The sequence below is a fragment of the Artemia sp. Qi Xiang Cuo genome, chromosome 17, assembly GCF_049724085.1.
Source record: "Artemia sp. Qi Xiang Cuo chromosome 17, ASM4972408v1, whole genome shotgun sequence".
NCBI lineage: Eukaryota > Metazoa > Arthropoda > Branchiopoda > Anostraca > Artemiidae > Artemia > Artemia sp. Qi Xiang Cuo.
Window position 1 is genome coordinate 30,698,103 of NC_142810.1, and position 22,705 is coordinate 30,720,807.

General features: G+C 36.0%; 1 protein-coding gene across 1 annotated transcript in view; it reads left to right on the forward strand.

Moving 5' to 3' along the window:
- The window catches only part of LOC148942099 (fatty acid-binding protein-like), a 32,083-nt gene extending 11,959 nt beyond the window's left edge, over positions 1 to 20,124 (forward strand). The window contains exons 2-4 of the mRNA XM_089103709.1: positions 12,288 to 12,415; positions 15,601 to 15,750; positions 19,920 to 20,124. Coding sequence (XP_088959835.1) covers positions 12,288 to 12,415; positions 15,601 to 15,750; positions 19,920 to 19,973 — 332 coding nt within the window. The 3' untranslated portion in view covers positions 19,974 to 20,124. The remainder of the gene's footprint in view (positions 1 to 12,287; positions 12,416 to 15,600; positions 15,751 to 19,919) is intronic.
- Positions 20,125 to 22,705: the final 2,581 nt, after the last annotated feature.

Here is a 22,705-nt window from a genome sequence, read left to right on the forward strand (position 1 = left end):
GTAAATGTAAATTCGGGGGATAATTTTTTCGGTCTCAAAATATCAAAAGGCCCTAACAGGTCGAATTCTGCTTCGAATGAGTCCTTATTCAACCGGATCCGTTGCCAACTGTGGCCTGTAGGCGTGGCTAAGAAAAAAAAGAAAAGAAATGATGATGAATTTTAAGTGGCTATATTTGGTTTTTTGAAAACAGGGAAGGAGTGATCGGATTGAGCTGAAATTTCGAGGATAAGCTCCCGGGCCCTAGGAAAGCTCAACCTCTAAATTTCAGCCCAATCGGACAACGTTAAAGGGGGGCTGTGGTGGGAGGGTCCAAACTTCCGGCCCAGTTTACCCCATGAAGATAGAGTCAGAGGAGGATGAAATTTTGCAAGTTTCTTAGTTTGAGCTTGGGCTACAAAATGCGATTACCGCCGTCTCTCTGCGACCTCTAGGACCTGAAATCGCTTAACATTGTGGTGGGTCGCCTCTTTATAGAGGCACAAGTGTGCCTCCTTGACAAATAGAAATTGTTCATACTGTATAAAATTTTACTGTCTTGGTATAGCTATAGCATACATCTATCTATCTTCTTGTAACATAATTCAAAACAGTAATAGAAAATCCAAGCAAAAACTATGGGTTGGACAAGTCATCGCTGCCATTGTTCGTAAGTGGAAAAAACTGGTCCAATTATCTTTGGATAGATGCAAGTCAATAAAATGGAGTGAGGACATCTGCTGGGATCATTAGGAGTTTCTTCACGTCTGTGGTTAGGAAACACTTGTCTTTTGTGTACCTAAGTGCATGTGTACACGCGGAATTATAATTACAATTATATTGTATAATAGAATTATAATTGTGCGATGGTCCTGTTCTCTAAGCATTTTTCATTGTTCCAATGTTGTTCCGTATGTTGAAAAATCGAATGAAAGGGCATACAAGCATACAAGAAGGCGCACACGGAGTATTATATTACTATATTTTTTGGAGGGGGGAGGATGTTCGGCAAATAAAAGGATTCTTGGCAAATAAAAAGCCAATATACACAAGAAAAAATACAAAAAGGCGTAAGAATGTTGACATATCTATATACTTGCCTACTATCTGTTTTGTTTTATAAGAAAAAAGTAAAGAAAAAAATAAAAATGAACAACTACCAGACATTGCATAACTTCAATTTTTCATGTCTGTGTGTTATTGGATGATTCCAAGAATGAAAATTTGTACTTTTCCGCTTCTTCTTCTAGCGGTTAGAATTCGAAAAGCACTTGCGCTTCCAGACTTTTCCAGTGGCATCTTTAAAAACAATATTAATAGATTGTCTTTGACTCAACTGCAACACTTAATGCAATGCTTCGTAACCTAGTTACCTTGGAGTTTTGTGTTCTGACGCGCTAAACGTTTAAAAAGAAAGTGATGCCAAATTACCTGTTGTTACCACTTCACAGGGAAACGGAACACTAAATGGGAGGGACATTCCAAAGGAAGAGCCAAATTCGTCATTCAGCAAAACTGGACCAACTATATCAAAATTACGTGGGAAGATGTAAAAATCATGGGGTTTCGAGGGTAGTAACTGAGACCCCCGCAAATAATATAAAAATAAAGATTGTCAGTATTTTCCCGCGATTAATTACGAGATAAATTCTTTTGGTGCAATTAGTAATCATTTTTCATATTAATTTGAAGTTTTTTTTTGTCTCTTGAAATAAATCCGTTCGTGAAATTGAGAGAGTGGCAAACATTTTGTTTCGTGATTAAACTTCACCACTGCCAGAAGTTATCAGTTGATTTAGTTTCCCCCAATAAATACAGAATTGTTGATGATCATGATAATTAGTGTCTGCTTATGAACGCTTGTCCGATGGAGACAAGAGACCTTACTGAGTTGTGTCACTTTAATTGTTCCTTAAGTATCTGTCGTTAAGAATTAAAAGATGTATTTTAAACGTTTTTGGCAAAGCTATTCCCACGGATGCTGTAGTCCTCTGCCACAGTTTATATAATTATCCAGTATGATCTTTCCCTATCTCACCCATTATAAAAACCCGGACCAAGGTGCAAGTGCTCCAGAGAACGTTTTTGCAGATAGAAACATAAGCGGAATCAGATCTTTTCATGGGTCGACGAGTCCGACTGTGATCTAATCAAAAATAAGTAGAAATCCGCTATTAAGAATAATGGGCTTAGTTGGAAACAATCGGAAACAAACTAACCCGTTAATTCAGAAAGAAGTGGGAGGAGTTTTTTGCCCGTACCGGGAATGAAGACCAGAAATGATATGCGATAAACTTACTGGATAATTATATAAACTGTGTCCTCTGCCCACCAACTAAGCATCCATCGTCGGGCACGATTTCAAAAATAATTGGATATTCGGCCTTAAAACAGTAATTCTACTCCATATTCTTATTAAAGTCTCCCAAGGCTTTTGAACAAGGACGGTTAATGCCAAAAAAAGAAGAAAAAGAAACAAACATGCATCTTCAAAAATATGGATTCCTGAGCGTGCTGCAACTAAAGCTAATTTTATAAAGTGTTTGCGCAGCAAAAATTTCTATCCTTGGAAGAAGTAATTTGGGTACGATAAACGATAATTTAGGAGCATTCCCTGCCATTAAGTTCTGCTCTAAAACACTCTTGGGGCTTACCAAGATTTTTGAACTGTACACATAACTTTTATGAAAGAATCTATAAATTATTCAAAATTATGAAATTTTACCTTTGAGGTCCATTTTAGTTGGTTATTTGCTCATTTGTGTACTGATCCAAGATGTTCATAAATTGATTTTCATCACCAGTCATTTATGATTCAATAGAACAGGTTAAAACAGGTTCGCCTTAAAGACCATTTATAACTGCTACAAGTTAATAATGAGCTAAACATTTTCGGTGTTATATTCCAGTTGAAATCCCAGATTGAACTATTCCAGCTGTTCCGTCAATTAATGATGATTCAGCACCTGATGTCATTCAAACATTTAAGATATTATGCTACAAATTTTTAAATGGTATTCCATTAAGTCTTGGTCTATTCCACCATCTTTTCCACCTTTTTTTGTAAATAGCTTCATTTTCTCGTGTTTTTGTATCTTGATTTTTTTTTTCTTTGTTTACTATCCTCTTGTGAAGTTTTTAAATTTTCATGTATTCGTATATGAAGGATATTCTCTGTTTGTTTCATTATGCTGTTCAAAAATCATTTATTATATCATGTGTATTGAAAGTAAATTATTATTATTATCATTAATACTGAATAACACCCTTACTGTTAACAACAGTATTAGTCATAGCAACAGTAAAAGCAGGATCAGTTGGACTACTAGCACTGATAGCAGTGTTAGCAACAGTATTTGAACTTGCATAGTACCTTTTTCGTAGTCTTTTGAAACGGAGTACCTGTTTTATTATATCTTCTAACAGCGTTTTTCGGACAAATCTCTTCAATTAATCTCCCCTAATGATATTTCTTGAGCTTCAAACATAGTTCATTTAATTTTTAGCCTACTACTTTATCAGTTTTTTCAACATTTATTGACCAAGCAAAATATGCGAGTATAAGTGACAAAAATCATCTTTTGGTCGAATATCTGGGACGTAATTTTTTATGGGGCAGGGAGGGGAAAACTGACCCTCCTAGGCCTCGGTTTGCCCCCCCCCCCCGACCTCAGTTTGCTTCCTCCAGCTGAAATTTAGTTTCTTCCAAAATCTTGTCAAAACTAAGATAAACCTGTATAATTCAAGCATCAACAGAAACAAATCAGTTTTTTTAGTACATATTTGCCTTTGTAGTACTTTTATAATACAAAATAGTATCTTTATGGTACCAAATTGCTTACTTTTTAGTTTTTACTGTCAGGTTTGCGTGATTTGGGCAAATTGGGCCCAAGTTAGCCCCCCCCCCCAGGATTTTGACGAATTACGCCACTGTCGAACATAGACATATTTAAAAACATTTTCCAAGAACGGATGACCAAGGAATCAAAATGCAGCGCTACACTGGCAACCGAAGTTATCCCATGATAGAGATGGACCGAGAATTACCATCAGGCGCACTTACCGCAACGGTTTACTAAACCTCTAAACCCCCTTCCAGGCTCAATAAACATCATCAGTAAACCATTGGAAACCATTGGTGGCTCTTTGGCGCCCTCTGTGCCTTTAAAGGTACAGATGGAAGTAAGATTTAAGACTTTAAGCCAATAAATGCCCGTTTACAAAGAAACAGCATATGCCTATTTGAACTAAGCAAAGGTCAATGTTACACGTGCCTTACACGTCAGATGCCTTACACGTGCACAGCTTCACTCGTTACTTCTCCCTTAACGTTTCAGTTACCTTGAAGATATTTTTTATGGCCTGTTCTTACTCCTTTTAGGGACGACCTACATTTCCTTTGGCCCCAAACGGATGATTGAGAAGTATGATTTTACAAATCTATTAAATAAAAAAAAACAAGTTTTTTAAACTGAAAGTAAGGAACGACGTTAAAACTTAAAACGAACAGAAATTATTCCGTATATGAAGGGGGCTGTCCCCTCCTCAACGCCTCGCTCTTTACGCTAATGTTTTTTTATTGTTTAAAAAAATAGAGTTGTGAGAAAGTCAAACTTCAGCGTAAAGAGCGAGGCGTTGAGGAGGGGACAGCCCCCTTCACATACGGAATAATTTCTGTTCGTTTTAAGTTTTAACGTCGTTCCTTACTTTCAGTTTAAAAAACTTCTTTTTTTTTATTTAATTTTTGAACGTTTTTTAATTAATGAAGGTTTTGATTTTGGCTCACCGTAAATGAATAATTAAAAAAAAATTTGCATATTATATTTGGTTAAATGGCTTTCTCGAAACTTGTTTAATTTTATTTACGAACGTTTTTATTAGTAATAAATATACGTAACCTAGAATTAACTTACGTAACGAACTTCTATATTCATAAATTTTTAACACGTATATTAGGGGGTTCGCCCCCTAGTCAATACTCTGCTCTTTAAACTATAGTTCGAATTTTTTTTCCAGTTCTTTAAAAATAACCTCTTAATCACAATCAGTTGATCAGTTGAAAAACTTTTTTTTTTTATTTAATTCCTGATCTTTTTGTTTAATAATGCTGGGAAATCAGGCGCCCCCTTCATAGCAATGTCCCTTCCCCCATGAAAACTTCCTTCATGGAAAGATCCTTCCATATAACCCCCGACCCTCTCCTTCCCCACCTACCAGAAAAAAATCTCCTCTGAAAAAGTCTGTATACTTCCCAATAACCAATACTATATGTTAACATTGAGTAAAGTTCATAACTTTCAGCCCTCCCCCTGGGGACTTTGGAAGATCAAGTCATCCTAAAAGACATTGTTATCATAGTTTCGACCATGCTGAACAAAATGGCTATCTCAAAATTTTGATTGGTTGACTTTGGGAAAAAAATTAGCATGGGAGGGGGCCTAGTTGCGCTCCATTTTTTTTGGTTACTTAAAAAGGGCACTAGAACTTTTAATTTCCGTTCCGATGAGCCCCCCCACGATATTCTAGGACCACTGGGTCGATACGATCACCCCTGGGAAAAAAAAACAACAAACAAACAAACAAACAAACAAACAAATAAACACGCATCCGTGATCTTTCTTCTCGCAAAAATGGAAAATTCCACATTTTTGTAGATAGGAGCTTGAACCCTTTACAGTAGGGTTCTCTAATACGTTGAATATGATGGTGTGATTTTCATTAAGGTTCTATAGCTTTTAGGGGTCTTTCCCCCTTTTTTCGAAAATCAGCCAAATTTTCTCAGGCACGTAACTTTTGATGGGTAAGATTAAACTTAATGAAACTTATATATTTGAAATCAGAATTAAAATCTGATTCTTTTGATGTATCTATTGGTATCAAAATCCCGTTTTTTAGAGTTTCGGTTACCATTGAGCCGGGTCGCTCCTTACTTACAGTTCGTTACCACGAACTGTTTGATCATTTACCTGTGAAACGTAATCTAGCCATCTTAACCTTTATTTCATCATCCCTAGAAAGCGAGGTTGAACCATAAGTACGGTTTTTGGTACTTGTTAATTATTCAGAACACATCCAAGAAGTGAAGTTAGGTCAGTCCTAATGAAACATACTAAAATATGATAAAAATATAATACTTTATTAACAAAATCATGAAAACTACAGCAGAAAATTATGGAAAGCAGTCCGCCCAGAACACGTTATATTAAATACCTAACCCTTAACCACCTCTATATATTAAAAATTTAATAAAAATATACCTACATCGTAATTTTTCTCACTCAGAACAAGCAAATCATAACCAATTACAGAGAGACAAAAGGGTTTTTGTCAGATCTTAAAGAGCGAAATTCTCGAGTGTGCTCTGAATAATTAAAAAGTACTCAGTTTTTTGTTTGATAACATAATTAGTCAAACAAGTACCAACAACTTTCTTTCATAATTTCTCTGGGAAACATCTAGCACGTATTTCTTAAGCTTACGAAGCGTCCACGTTTCAGAACCATATTTGACCACTACCTTGGCTGGTCAACTTACTGGATCAGTAAAAGCTTCAATTCTTCTTTTGACTTTTTCCTTCTGACAGTAATGATGTTATTTTTTCTCATTTGATGTACGTGTTCGAAAAATCGCGGATAGAAGCCAAAATTTAGTTGGCGGGGTTTTTGTGTAGTCAGCCATATGGCAGATGTCAACTTCGGTAATGCCAATTTGTGTCTTATCTTTGGAATTTCTTGTTTCTATGCTCAGATGATCTGTATGTTTTTTAATCGTTATATTTTCTTAGAGGTAGCCTAATCATTTTTTCCGAGAAAAAAAGGTCTTAATCATTTTCTGAGAAACATGACTAGCCTGTATAGGGCTCGCCCTCAAGAAATATATTTGTGTTGCTGTGCCAGCAATGAAAACCGTTCTTTTTTTCTATTGTTTAGTATATTTTCAGAAACGAATGGGGAATAATTTTTTTTACTCGTTTGCTTATATATAATGCCTAGCTACTAATTTTTTTTTCTAGCCTAGCTACTGATTTTTATTTTCGTACAACTCGTTTCATAATATCCTTGTAGACAATTTAAATAAATAATACTTGCCTTTTTTATTCCTACTCTCTTAAAATTTCAGTTTCTTAGCCTGTTTATAGATTTGTTTTTATTTTCTTCTAAGTAATTTCAAATATTACATAGAAGTAAGGTAGTTCTTAATTTTGTGTCAGTTACCTCCTGATTACAATTATCAAATTGACATTCAATTAATTTTGAGGGTAGATATTGATGCTATCAGGGATACTGATACCATATTTGAGAGCGATTAAATTCTTAAAATTTTTTGTTTCGAAGGAAAGTTAAAGCAACGTTGAAAAAACTTTTACTTTGTTTTGTGGGATAAATTATTATTTTCTAAAAGCGCAACTTTTTGCGCAAATAGGACGTTGTAGGTGTGTTATACCGGTAGTTATCAGGATTATTGTTCTTCGTCTTTAAATTCTTAGTTTGGTAATGACTTATGTCTTGAAAAACATGCTTTATATATATATATATATATATATATATATATATATATATATATATATATATATATATATATATATATATATATATATATATATATATATATATATATATATATATATATATATATATATATATATATATATTCACAAAGTGTTGTGATGGAAGAGCCAAATTTTAGTAAAAAGTCTCCAAGTTTTATTTAGCGAAAAACTGCAAGGGTGCAATAGTTCATCTAATTTTTAGGGTAATTTTTCTCCTTTTAATTCTTGAAGGTGCTAATTTTTTATATTCAACAAAGAAAGGAAAGAGCAATTTTGTAGTTTCGGTTACTAATGACAAGGGTCGTTCAAACATTATGATGCCTCCAAATTCAGAGACGCTTGGGAAAATTGCACCCCATCTTCTCCGTGTTGACCAGAAACCTCTCATGGAGACTAGGAAAATTTGAACCTTAAAGAAGCACTTTTTGAACTCCCCCTCCCCGGAAGAATCATCACAGACCACCCCCTTAATAATAGTTGGGCAACCATGCAACATTATGTATAAATGAATTAAGTCTCAAACAATTATATCTTATCTTGTTATATGAAGCCTACAAACAACTGCCTTTAATAATCGAAGATAATTTGTGTTCTTTTTAAGTTTTACTTGTTGAATGAATATTTCTACTCGTTTGAGGTTTTCATTTCGCTCTTTAATTTTCTTGAAAGTTTTTTTTCTTTTTTTGAGGGGGGGGGGGCTGCTTCGTGAAAAAAGTTCAGTACAAGAGAAAATCAATGCGAAAACATTGAAAACGATAATCTGCTACACTAGATAACACTAGAAAATAATAATGCGAGTTGGCATTGAATTTTATTCCTTTCTTCTCTTTATTACTCCACTGTTTTTCCATTGTAAGTGGGTTATAAATAAATCATCACCGTTAGGATAAGATACCTCTTAAAAATGTGGAATTACCAATCAATCATCATCTTCATGATTTTAATAGCTTTGCAAGTTTTCAAAGGCGAAGTTTAAAAAATCCCTTCAGCATATTTTTTTCGAGTCCAAAATTTGCTTCTCCAGCTAATTTTTTTTCTTGGCTTGTACAAATTCCTTATACTTTGCGAAATTCAATATATTTTTTTGGGGCCTGATGCCAAGTGGAACTTTCCCAGATCTTGTCGAAATGCATTAATTATATATCATGGATTTTCATCGTAAGCATTCACGGTAAGCTGAATGTGAAGATTCCTAAGTGAAAGATCAAGGAGGCACACTTGTGCCTCTTTAAAGAGGCGACCCACCACAATGTTAAGCGATGTCCTAGCGGTCGCAGAGAGACAGCGGTGATCGCATTTTGTAGCCCAAGCTCCAACTAAGAAACGTGCAAAATTTCACCCCCTGCGACTTTATCTTCACGGGTTAAATTGAGCCGGATGTCTCGACCCTCCGACATAGGCCCCCCTTTAAAGCTGTCCGATTGGGCTGAAATTTAGAAGTCTAGCTTTTCTAGGGCTTGGTAGCTTATACTCAAAATTTCAGATCGATCCGATCACCCCTTCCAAAACACAAATATAGTCACTTAAAGTTCATTTCTCTTTTTTTTTATCAGTCCCGCTTACGGGTCACAGTTGGCGACGTATCCGGGTGAATGAGAACTCATTTGAAGCGGAATTTGATATATTAGGGTCTTTGGATATTTTCAGACCAAAAAAAATATCCCCCGAATTTACATTTACGAAAAACCTCGTTTTTCCATAAGAGTCCATGATAATTTTTCCCACCACAGCCCCCCTTTAACGTTGTCCGATCTTTACGCTAAAGTTTGACTTTCTCACAACTCTTTTTTAAACAATAAAAACTTTAGCGTAACGAGCGAGGCGTTAAGGAGGGCACAGCCCCTTTCATATACAGAAGCAGGGGTTTGGGGGCGGCAGCCCCCCAACTGCACCTCCTAATCCCTGTACGTTTTAAGGTTCGAACTTGTGACTCAGCCTCTTTAACTCTTTAGAAAACGTAGTTTTTTTCAAATAATATTGAATGAATCGAAAACAAATATTGATCGGTTTGATCCAAACCAATCGGATTTATTATTATTTACGAATTGGGCAAGAGCTTTAATTGAACAAATACTAGTTAATAGATGAAGATAGGTCTAAAAAAGGTAGTAAATAAATGAGCTTGGGGTTTTGCTGTAAGAGAAATAGGTACTTACGTGTTATACAGATCATACTGTTGTCCTTGATATGTTTAAAACTGGTTTAACTATGTTCACTCGGAGATAATCAGCTTAGCCTCAGTGAGATAGACTTTTTGAGAATCTCGGAAAAAGGCACTAAACCTCCCGAAAATGTTGCGAACGGAAAAAAAGTATACTATTGAATTTACCATTGTCGAAAACCCAAAATTGGTAACTCAAAGCCCCCCCCCCCCACCCTGAAGATCAAGGAAAATCACATTTTGCATGAGCAGAACGGATGTATCATTTTTTCTTCCTTTTTTCCCAGGGGTGATCACATCGAACTAGGCCAAACTGGAAAATGCTTATTTTAATGAAAATCGCAATATCTCGCCATATTTAAGTATCAAAAAATATCGTGCCACAACAAAGTGGCATTTTCTGCCCTCGTGTGCCACGGAACATTATTTTTTCCCCAAAGAGTGACAGAAGGCCGGGAAATAAAAATTCAAAGAAAGCCAATCGATTTTCTATGGTCTAAAACCTTTTACTGGAGGTTTACAGTTCACCACTTGAAAATTGAGGGAAAATTTTAGCATAGAAAGAGACAGGACCGGAACAAAGTGGCTTTTTCTGCCACTATAATAATTTGGTACTGGTGCGTTATATGGGCCTTTACAAGGAAACCAGTCACGAAAAACCCGCCTGACGGGTTAATACAAAAGAGGGTTAAAGATTAATGCAGTGCAAAACGTGGTTTTCATTGCGTTTACGATATTTAAACTGCTGTTTTTTGGGGTTTAGGGGGGAGGGGAGGTACTTAGGTTAGGTTAGGATGTATTTAATATATGCTATGCTTTACACCCCCCCCCCCTAATGTGCAAATATATAGCCCAAATTTGTTTATAAACTATTATATATTCATCCTATTTTATTTTATTTCATTAGCATTAACCAAACTTGACTTTTTAGAAAGGCTTATATAATGCATCAGTACCAATAATTTTAGCCAAATAGTGCCACAATGCCAGTGAAATGAAAATTCTGAGATAGCCAATCGACTGAACATTTTAAAATCAGTATAAAAAATTGACGCCTACCCCAACTCTCCTTCCCCGAAATCTCTGGCTTTATTTTATGGTTTTTATTTTTAATTTGTGCTCCTGGAAATACTCATCAACACACGATTCAGTTTTTTGAAGTATTTACCAATGCCCACTTCCTCTACAACGGGCACTGAACTTTTAAATTGGACAAACTACGTGGTTTGTTATCTCTTGTTTCTTGTTTTTAATCTATTTTAGTTATATTATTTTTGTATTAACATATGTGAACAAGCGACTCTTGGGGGGTATAAAATGGTAAATATCCACAAAGAGATTGCCGAAAAATAAACAGTCCATTTTATTTTCTGTTCAAAAAGCATAACAATCATTTTTAAGTCAAAATATCGCCGGGTAAGTCGAAAAAGATCGTACTGCTACAATAAAAACACAATTTATTCTGAATAAATCCCGTAGAAGGTGCTAAGAGTAAATAAATCGCTTTCGGGACAAACTATCTTTTTATGTTTAAAGAAAGCAGTCGATCTACATACATGAAGCTCTAAGAGGTTTTAAGAAATTGGTTTTGAACTAATTCCAGAAAGTTTTATTAACCTATCTCTACTATTTTCCTTAAAATATGGAAATAAACTGTGCCCTTTTTTGCCATTTTCAAAAAACACCCCTCCCTACCTGCTTGTGTAGGAAGAATGGAAGTAAGCAATTCTGCTGAAATTCTCTGTAAAGGGCCATTCATACCGAGATATTACTAATAATGAGTTAGCTAGCCCTATTTTAAGCCTATCAGAATTTTGCGTAGAATCTTTAAGCCAATCAGAAAATCCTACGAAATATCTCATTGGCTTTAAGTAACGCTAGCTAAATTCATATTAATAAAATCTTATTGTATAAGGAATTCAGGAATACAAACAGAAATATAAGCGGTGCTTTTTGTGCAAGTTTACCCGCTATTATACATCAGCTACATGAGTGAACCTTAAGTGTTGCATTAAAATATAACGTTACTCAGGTACAATACTTCATAAATAATTGGAGTTTTCTTTGCGACTTTCTCAAAGATAGGCTACTATTGATAAAATGCGCAAGGCTCCGTGATAAAGAATGTGACACTGTATCTGAAATGGTAAGTGTCATTTTAAACCTTAGGACGCAGTTAAATATAGGTTCCCGAATTTTTCGGATCTATTGATTTTTTATTCTTATATTGATTTTTTATTCCTACCTTATTTTAGACGAATGATGACTAAGTATGTATTGTATTCAGTGAGAAACCTGTAGACTTTTAATATCGATGGAAGACGGATAAGTTGGGCGAGGTATTTCTAAAACTTCACTGAGGGAAGATAACCCCCGCTATGGGAGCCATCGAGTCAAATTATACCAAACTCTGTCCTTCTCCTCTTTTTCTAAGTGCCAGCACTTTATTATTGTTTTGTTTTTGGTTTTTACTTATCTGATGTTTTTGACATTTTATCGAGTAAAAGAAACGTGATTCGGCTCCTTTACACTTAGTATAGCTCCTTTAGACTCCCTTCAAACAAATACATGTCTTAAATCATATCTAAAATGTTACAGGTGTTGGTTTCGCTACAAGAAAAATTGCCAACTCCCTCTCTCCAACCGTCGAGATTAGCGTTAACGAAGAAGGCGAATACACACTAAAGACGTCATCTACCTTCAAGACCAGCGAAATCAAATTCAAGGTATATATTTCTTAGAATTTTCCTAGGAAGGAAATACCTAAAGCCCCCTTAAAATTGGATGCCGTATTGTGTACTTTTGGTATTTGAACCCCTCCCTTGAGAAAAGAAAATTCTCAATTTTCTCCCGCAATATTTGGACCCCTGAAGTTCTGACTTGCGTCATTTGTCTTGCAAACGAGGGGGTTTGCATCATTTACGAGGGCGACACTTTTCTTTCAACACTAAACTGTCAATTTGGCTTTAATGGAAACAGGCAACAATACCGAAAAGTTGTATCTGCAGTTTGTGTTTAATGTTAGTAAATGCAATTGAAAATGCTGCACAATTAAAGTGCATAAAACAAATGTTCTGCCATGCGCTAGAAACTGACCATATGCCATTAGTTTATTTAACCGAGAATACATTAGAAGAGCAACCTCAAAATTACGAAGTAAAAAGAAAAGAAGAAAAAAATATTGTCCGCGTGAGATTTGAAGTCGCATCATCGCAGAATAAAAAAAAAAAAAATGAACAGGTATGCCACGGCACCAAACGAATGGACTACAATGTGCTTATGAAAGAGTATGAATTAATGGGGTTTAAGTTTCAATATATCAAATTCGAGCAATAAAAAGAAACAAGATTTCAACGATGAACATCGACTGACTATCTCACAGTTTTCAGTCGACGACAAGTTGGTGCCTATCGGACCAAAATAGTTGTTTAACTGCAGAAGCAGGCCAAACACCACTTTGTATGGCCGTGGTCTCTTTCGCTACTAGACAAGGAAACTAGATATAAAGGTTGGCTTCCGAATTCATTTTTTTTACTTTCTCTATGCTTGCTTGCTTACTTGCAGCAGGACCAGGCGTTTCCCGCTTACCTGGCATCTGAAATTCACATGTTACGTGGGAATTTGTTTAACCCAAAGCTCCCCAGACTCACTACTTTCTCTACAACTATCTAATCTATAAGATTGACTCTTAGGAAGGGGGGGAGGTGGGGAAGGAGACACTTAACTGCTATCAATGGTAAAATCCTGGTATTCCTTGGTTTTCAAGATGGGTATTGTAAATGAACAGTTAAAAGTTTTGGCTCGGAACGGCTCCGATAGTGCAATTTTTATTTCGATTTGCCGCTATTTTCAAGGATATGCTCCTTACTGAAATTCTCAATATTAGGTTCGGAAGAATTACTTTTCGAATGCCCTTTTCCCCAGATGTTTTAGTTGCTCGCTAAGCTATGCAGTAGAACTCAATAAGCCCGTTCATTCATCTATAACCATTAATTTCGTAGACCCTCTTGTGTAGAGAAGCAAGGCTGGTACTAGACTCTAGAACTGGATGCTTAGCTGCAACTCGTTGCAGTCTAGCACCGATTTTTACATTTGAACGGGGACTGCTTAGATTTTTATGTCCGGTCAGATACGTTTCTAAACATGCAAGTCCAACTAGACATGTGTTTGAACGCCGCTTCACGTAATTGCTTTGTGGACTGGTTTCAGCTATGATTATTATTTTGGTGGGTCGCCTTTCGAGAAGCTTGTAACTGATAGGACACTGTGCCCCATTATCGCACCATGTAACATGAGTTTTTCCGGCTAAATTCCTTACATACTTGGGTATAATTTTTTTTTCAAACATGTCGGGAATAGGTACTATTGTATGACCATTGAGGTTATTCACTATTGAGTGCGGTTTTCTTCAGCTAAAGAGGATTGTAAGGCTCTCTTATTGAAGATAAGGAGGCCCTTTTTCTTCTATGTTTATTTTCAACTCCGTCTCACCTACCTCAACCCCGTCCCTCCAACAAGGGTGCCAGGTATGGGCTCTTAACTATGTCAATGGCCAACTGTTGATTAAGATTGACAGCTGCACCTGGAAGGGGGCTGTTGAACTTCTCCAAGACTAGTCTGAAGGATTTGGATCTAAAAGCGGGCATAACGTTTATTATTTGTTTGGCCATATTGTTGTTTTTCATTTTGATATTTACAGCGGCATCACCTTCACTGACTGAATATTTTTGTTTAAAGACACATTTGAACCTGTATACTCATCCATTTCCCCAGTTGCAAACGAGTTGTTCAATGTCGTGCCTTAAGGAAGCCCTAGACGGTCAATCATTTTGATCAAAAGCTTCTGTCAATCGACTGACTCAATCATGATTGACTGTTTAGGAACCTGTTTGACGCTCGAGTCAAGCCTTGACAGCGATTGATAGAAAATTTGAATGACTCAAACATTTTGATCACAAGAAGTGTGTTAGATTGTTAGATTAGCTTCGGTCGAGATTGAAGGGCTGATTGAAGGCACATGTCAATGGATTGACGGAAACTTTTGATCAAAATGGTTGACCGTCTAGGACCTCCTTTAGTTCATTTCGGAACATTGCTTCTAATTTCTTACATCAATTATTATCAAAGGTAGTGTGATATTGTGGCAAAGTATAGACTCTTGAATTTCAAATTGCTTCACTTTCCCTAGCAAGGGCGGATCTAGAGCAAAATCTCGGGGAGAGGGGCAATGATTGACCGAATTGACAAATTTATTTAAAAAAGAGTGAAAAACAAGGAATTAGGGTGCCAGAAAATCTTGGGGTGGGGGGGGGGGTTCCGACCCCCTGGATCCGCCACTATGCCTTAATAAAACTGCAAAAGAAGGATGTGTAATGAGTTGGCTATAGTCAGTGGAGAGAATGTAAAGAGTAACCAGTTCCACATACATTTTTTGGGTGTCTAACTGGTTAAAAAAGGACCAATTGGAGTGGAGGCATTTCTTCCATCTCTTGGGTCAGTACACCCTGACACTAAGCCAAGTTGACCATTTGTTTTTGCAATTGGGTTGACAGTTCAAATAGGGAGAAAAGTCAAGAGCTCATAATCCTCTGTATGGTAATAAGTAGCCAAAAAAGGAACCAGCTAAATGCTTGTAATTGCAAAAATCCTTTTAAAATCAAATTACGTTTCGGGTAAAATAGGTGAATGGAAACCAAAGCTAATATCTTCAAATATTACTGCAAAAGAAGAAGTTCTACATTAAGTTTCATTTGAACTGTGACTATTGCTAATTAACCAAGCTTAAATGTTCTGAGGAGAGCTGTTTAAAGTGACTAAAAATGCTATTAAGCCCGATGTTATTAAATTTTCAGGTATGCCATAAAACTCAGGCTGAAGAACTTTTGTTTAATGTACTTCAACTTTTTTCTAGCTTGGTGAGGAATTTGACGAAGAAAGACAAGACGGCAAAAAGGTCAAAAGTACAGTCACAAAGGAAGGAAATAAATTAACTCATATCATGAAGGCCGATGACAAACCCTCCACTATTACTCGTGAAGTTACTGGGGATGAAATGAAAACTGTAAGTAGTCTATATCTAACAAATTTATCTGATTAGTATTAATATCTACTTCATTTCTGAGCTGTTCAATACTGCTTGGCACATCCTTTGGTCTTATTCAATGGCATCAATTATGGGGAGGAGCACGATGACGTTCGCCCTCGATTCTTCCTTCCCCTAGATTCAAAAAAATACCTTTTTTTTGTATTTTTAATGAAAAATGGCTTCTTTGGTATTGCCATTGGAAATGCTGATTAGAAAGCACCCTCCCCCCCCCCCCCCCTAGACTATGAAAATATGATATCAAGGAAAATATATGGTTACAGAAGGATGCACTATATATTATACTTGTATCTTGTCGTTGTCATGCAAATATGGCCCTTATCTCAGAAGTGTGAAAATTTCAGATACAGCCTTTAGCCGTGACAGTGACGATTTCAATTGTTGGATCTCCCACACATCCAAGAAGTGGTAGCATATCCTATATTTGTTTAAAGTAACTTAGTCGCAAGCGCCACAAGTATCAAACGCATTTAGTATGTCTAAAAACACTGAGGTAACTTTAAAACTATTCTCAAGATTCTCATTCATTGTGGTAGCCAGGAACGGGGTAGTATCCTCCGCAGAATGAACTTTTTGAAATCAAAACTAATTCATGCAAAAGAAAAACTGTCTAGTGAAAACTATTTTCCTATAGGCTTTGGTTCAGAAATAATACCTATTATTCAGATTTAGTAGTACTAGTAGTAATAATAATAGTAATAATAATTTATTGTCAAAAAACCACAGATAAAATCAATCGGTAGCACACCAAAAGCGTCGCTTGCGAGTGTGTGCTAATAATAAAAAGGGAGAAAAAAAAACATAAGAAAGAAAAAGAAAAAAAAAACAACAAGTATATTCTATAATAAATAAGAGGGTGAAACTACCGAAAAAATATTTACATAAATATTTCCAACACAATGAAACTACATAGTATTATAATCCAGAAGCAAGAAAATAAAAAAAAACATACATTTGATATCATTTTTAAAGAAGGATAGTTTTTTATACGGAAACAAAATTTTTAGGATTTCAAACAAGAGCCTGAAACCCCTCAAAAATGACGTGAAATCGAAATAAAAAAATATACCATCAAAATCGACATTGTGAGAAGCCTTGACTGGCAACTGACGGTCCCCTCCTTGAGTAACAATGAAAATCACTTCTGCATTGGTAGCACTAGCGTGTCTCCTTTTTCCCCCAGGGGTGATCGTATCGAACCAGAGATCGTAGAATTTTAGGAGAGGGTTCATTTGAACGGAATTTCGGGAGAGGGTTCATTTGAACGGAATTTTGGGAGAGGGTTCATTTGAACGGAAGTTACACTATGCAATGCCCATTTTTTTAAGCAACAAACATTCTGTCACGGCAGTGTCGTCTGCCACAAACTAACAGTTTGGCCAAATAGGACTACATTTTTGGGAGAGGGTTCATTTGAACTAAAATGCCAGTGAGTGAAAATTCTCAGATAGCCAATCGATCGAAAACGACTTAAAAGCTATGCATCAAATCCACCCCACCCCTAATCCTTCCCTGAAATCTGAAGCTTCTTTAAGAGCTTTTCGTATAATTTGTCCTTCTATGCGCACTCCTGGCAATTCTCTTCAACCCGTACTTTAGTCTCCTGAACCATCTACCTCCATCCCTTCCCCCTACAAAGGGGTAGTGAGCTTTGGTGAGCTTGAACAAGCTTCGTTTTTCCATATATTTTCGAGTTTCAAGATTTCCATATATTTTTAGTATTAACATATGCATACAAGTGACTCTTGGGCGGGGGGAGAGGATTACTAGATGTTAAAGTTTCATAAGAGACAATCAACAATTAACAAAAACTTCTTTTTATTAATCGTCTGATGGTCTAACTAAATATAATGATCGTTTTTATCGCAAGTATCAACGGCTAAGTCTGAAAAAATGCTTTCTGATAAAATTAATAAAAACATTCTAATATAAAATTGAAATGCAGCGGTCTGATTTTCAGAAATATGTCTGTAAGCCATGGATAACACGCCTGCAAGCGACTCTTGGGGGGGGGGGTGAGTATTAGATGGTGAAGGTCCATAAAGAGATAGCCAACAGTTAATAAAATTTCCGTTTGATTAATCGTTCTATGGTCTAACTAAATATAATAATCGTTTTTATCGCAAATATCGACGGATAAGTCTGAAAAAAATGTTTTCTGAGAAAATGAATGCAAACATTCTTATGTAAAACTGAAATGCAGTGGTCTGATTTCTGAAAATATATCTATTAGCCGTGGATTTCAACAGGGAGGCGAGCTATCGTTATATTTTTCCAGTGCATGTTTATCTAGCGTTCTTTCGAGTATATATTCAGGGTGGCGAATGTGGCCCACACATCTCATTTGCGGAACCTCTTGGTCTACCTATTTTTGATCAGTGCGCTTGCGCACTGCGAATATTCTAGAAACTGTACCGAACATCCCAATATTGGAACCAACGGCTCCACGAGTCTTATTAGTTGGTAAATAAACATGCATCTCTTTATTTTTTTCTTCAAGCTCTTTATAGTTTCCAATGGGTGTCAGGATATAAACAGTATGAAACCTTGGCTTTTCATCCGTATACTAATTTTGACTATAAATTAGCCTGTAAATTATTTTTTTGTTATTAAGGATCAAGAATAAACAGGTATATTTATATGGAGGCTGAATAAACATACTTTTTCATGCTTTTCTCTTCAATTACTTTACAGTTTTTAAGGGTGTAAGGTTTCAGATAGAGTGAAATAATTTTGGCTATAAATTATTCATTTCTCTGTGACGGAGTACCACAGTTTATATAATTATCCAGTATGATATTTCCCTATCTCACCCATTATAAAAACCCGGACCAAGGTGCAAGTGCTCCAGAGAACGTTTTTGCAGATAGAAACATAAGCGGCATCAGATCTTTTCACGGGTAGACAAGTCAGACGCGAAACAATCGGAAACAAGTGGAAACTCACTATTACGAATAATGCACTTTGTTGGAAACAATCGGAAACAGACTAACCCGCTTATGCAGAAAGAAGTGAGAGGAGCTTTTTGTTCGTACCGAGAATGAAGACCAGAAATGATCTGCGATAAACTTACTGGATAATTCTATAAACTGTGCGGAGTACCAAGAATAAACAGGCATATTTATATGAAAGGTGAATAAACATAATCTTTCTCACTTTTCTCATCAACTGCTTTATACTTTTCAATGGCTGTCAGGTTTCAGATAGAATGAAGGCTTGACTTTCCAAGAATGCACACATGTGTGCATTTTATATATTTAGTAATGTCAAGATAATAATTATAATAATAATAAAATTTTAACGTATGTGTAATTTGTCTGTTATGAACAATGCGTGTCGGTTCGACCAAATAAATAAAATAAAGCTGAATGTACTCGCGAACACGTCGCGAGTTCGTCGGTACACGCGAAGGTTTTTTTTTCAGGTCGGGATATTTGGGGGCGAGAGATGAAATTTGCAAATACAGTAAAAACGGCTGAGTTGAATTAGAAATTTAGGAGAATTAAAAGAAAAAAAGAAAAGAGATTCCAGAATGAACGGGGGTGTGGGTGGTGGGGCTGTGCCACCCTTTGGACGTTTCATTTTTTTTGAATCTATAAATGAAAAAGTATTGATGATGTCTCCGGCATACCGGGATAGAACCTACGAGAATTGGTAAATATTTACCAAATCATATTATTGAGTTACGACTAAAGTGAATATACCACTCGTTGCCTTTTTTATGCTCTTTACGAATATAATAATCATTTTTGTCTCGGAAATGAATTTTAGCCCCCACTCCTATATATACCAATTCAGGGTATATATTTGCACATTAGGAGGGTGGGGGGGGAGTTTAAACTTACCTCCCATTTACATCAGAAATAAAATTACCCCCACCCAACTAATGTGCAAATATATACCCTGAATTGGCATATATAGGGGTGGGGGCTAAAATTCATTTCCCACAAAAATGATTATTACATTCGTAAAGAGCATAAAAAAAAGGCATCGAGTGGAATATTCACTTTAGTCGTAACTCAATAATATGATTTGGTAAATATTTACCCGAGAATTCTTATAAACTTACAAAATAACTTGAATTATATAATATCACTTTTCACAAATATTGTCATTTCTTTTTGCAGATACTCACCGTTGATGACGTCGTTTGCACTCGGCTGTACAAACGAGTCGACTGATTAGAAGTTCCTAACTCTAACTGCCTCTGTTCTACAGAATCTCTACGAAGTTAAATCATTTTTTTTTTGTACTTCAAGTTCGATGTTTTGTTCTGTGATTTTGGGAAGCAGCCCATTTTTCAGCTTTTAGAAATAAAAATCCATTGGTGATGTTTGGTTCACACTTTAAAGGCCACAAGGGGGTAGAATTAATAGAGTGGACTCCAAAATACCGTTTCGTCGTATTTTTCAGATGTTATTCTTTTAGTTAGTCGTAAGTAATGGTACCACTACTATTACAAAGCCGTCTCCCAATCAAGTCACGCGATGCTGACACACAGGTGATCACTCATCTTCATTCCGAAACTGGTCTAACTACTTTTAGAACACAGTCTTTGTCTGAGGAAATGGCCATGCCACCTTAGCTATTCTGGAATAATGCAAGTACCGATCAATTTTGAACCATTTCATTCATAAAGAGTAGCTCTTGGCACATCTTTTGATAAACTGATGCAACAAATTTTAACCCTTTGATAATTGTTCTATCTATTTCAAGTGCTAGGATCGCGTTAAGTTAGTTTCTAGATTCCTGCCTGTAGCAAATTTCCACTTTGCTACAGTATCGCATCGTAAAATTTGCCAAGGATTGTCATATTATGATGCTGATAAAAAACCTACCAATTCAATTTTGGGACCCCGAATTTTAAATATTATTTTTGAAATAAAATTAACAGTTTAAAGAATAGTATTGACTATTTTCTTAAAATAGAGGGTTTTAATATATTTTTCTTTTTCAAATTTATTTAGTTCGGTAATGATGAAAACTGTTGATAGTTTTGGAAATCTGATTTCTTCAGCGCTGTTCTAAGGCAAAGTTGATAATCTTTACTTGGGTGATGTATAATTTCTCAAACCTTTACAAGATTGCTGACTTGTACTTGCCTCATTGTCATTCCACAAACATATCGTTGAAAGGTTTTGCACGAAACGTTCAATGGCGTTTTTCAATAGAACTTGTATTTGCGATTTTCTTCAATCTAAATATGGTTTAGTTAACTAAATTGTTCTTTTTTAAATATTTTCTTATCACTGGCATGCCGATATAGGTGAACCAGACGTATATTAAAGTGGGGGAGGGGGTTTTGGTAGGTGTATTTCAGCAGTTAGTCAAATTCGCTACAAAATACTTGGTTTCTTGTTGTAGCAACAGAGAACCAAATCCACTTGGCTTTGCGTTGATTTAGTGTTCTGAGCGTGAACCTGAAAGTTATACCTATCATCTCGAACTAGTAGCAAAATCGATCAGACGATAGACAGGAAAAAACGTATTGTATGCACTCGCGAGGGTCAGAAATAAATTGCTCCCCCCCCCCCCCCAATGAAATGTCAAGTCCCCCCTTTCACTCAATTAAACTGTTCCAGAAAGCGGCAACTGGGTCCCCTGCCGTGACACAAAACACGGTGGACTTACTGGAACTGTAACTTTGGAAAAACTTACGAATAGAAAAGATCCTTTCTTCTTTCGTCGATTTCTTTGTTCATCTGCACGCTCTGATGTCAGCTTTTCGTCCCATGAATGGAACTTTACCCAAAAAGAAATGCATTCTCAATATTTTTACCTTTTGCGAACTAATCTTCTTGTTAGTAATAATGTTTCATAGATTCAGATAAGACCCAACCAAACAAGGACGCTGCACGTAAAGAATACAAAAGTTTAAAATGGGTGTAAATGGCTCCGTTTACTTTTATCTATGTAGGTAAAATATCCCACCTGAAGTGTGACAACAGTGGAAAAATAATTGTACCTAGTGTAACTACTTTTTAACTCACTTCCTGTCCAAGTCATATGATTGATTCAAAACTTTGTACGTGATGTTAAATCTCGCCAGAATTTATTATATGAAGTAAAAATTGTTAATAGATTTTTTTTTAGTTTGGACCAATTTGAAGGTTGGGAAAGGGGAAAAAATTTTTATAGCGGTGTTTTTATTTTACGAAACTTATTTTCAGTGGATTTGATAGTGAGTGTAAATGTTGACGCAATGGACCCGTCCGTTAAAAGAAGACATCATTGGGTCAAGAATAAGCATTAAATATTTGATAAAAGAACCTAAAATTATCTTTATTTATATAAAGATAAATATCCACATTATATATCTATATAAAATAAGATAAAAGTGGAAAAATATCGTTATCTAAATTGTAAACCCCTAAAGTTGTACAGTTTTTAAATGCTATTAGGACACTGTTGATTACTTACATACTTACCAAGTCTTTTCCGTCCTTTAAGGTAGATTTTGGGACTTTCTCTTCGCGTGTGGATATGCTTTCTGTAGGCCTTGTGGTCTTGTTCTAGACGAAGAAAGTCTGTAAGGTGATTAGGATTGAAGTTTGCCGTCCACCACCTTAGGGTGCAATCTCAAGGGCGTGAACCATAGATTTGGCTTCAAAAGATGAGGTAGCGGAGACAGGGTGGATCCGTCCGTTGGGCATGGCTGATCTACCAAGAATGTCGCCATTATGCATGGGGTTAATTACTAAATTTGATTAGACTTAAGTTCAATGTTTTCGTAGGCTTCTATCATACAATATTTGGAATCAAATCAATGATGGTAAGGTTTAAAAATCAAGTACAAGAACTCTTCCAGGATATTCCCCCCTTTTCATGTATGTTTTATTTGTTTTGAGCCTTACGGTGAGGCATGGCACTACTGGTATTCCTCAAATGACATCCCTGTTCCTAAAAGTTTAGA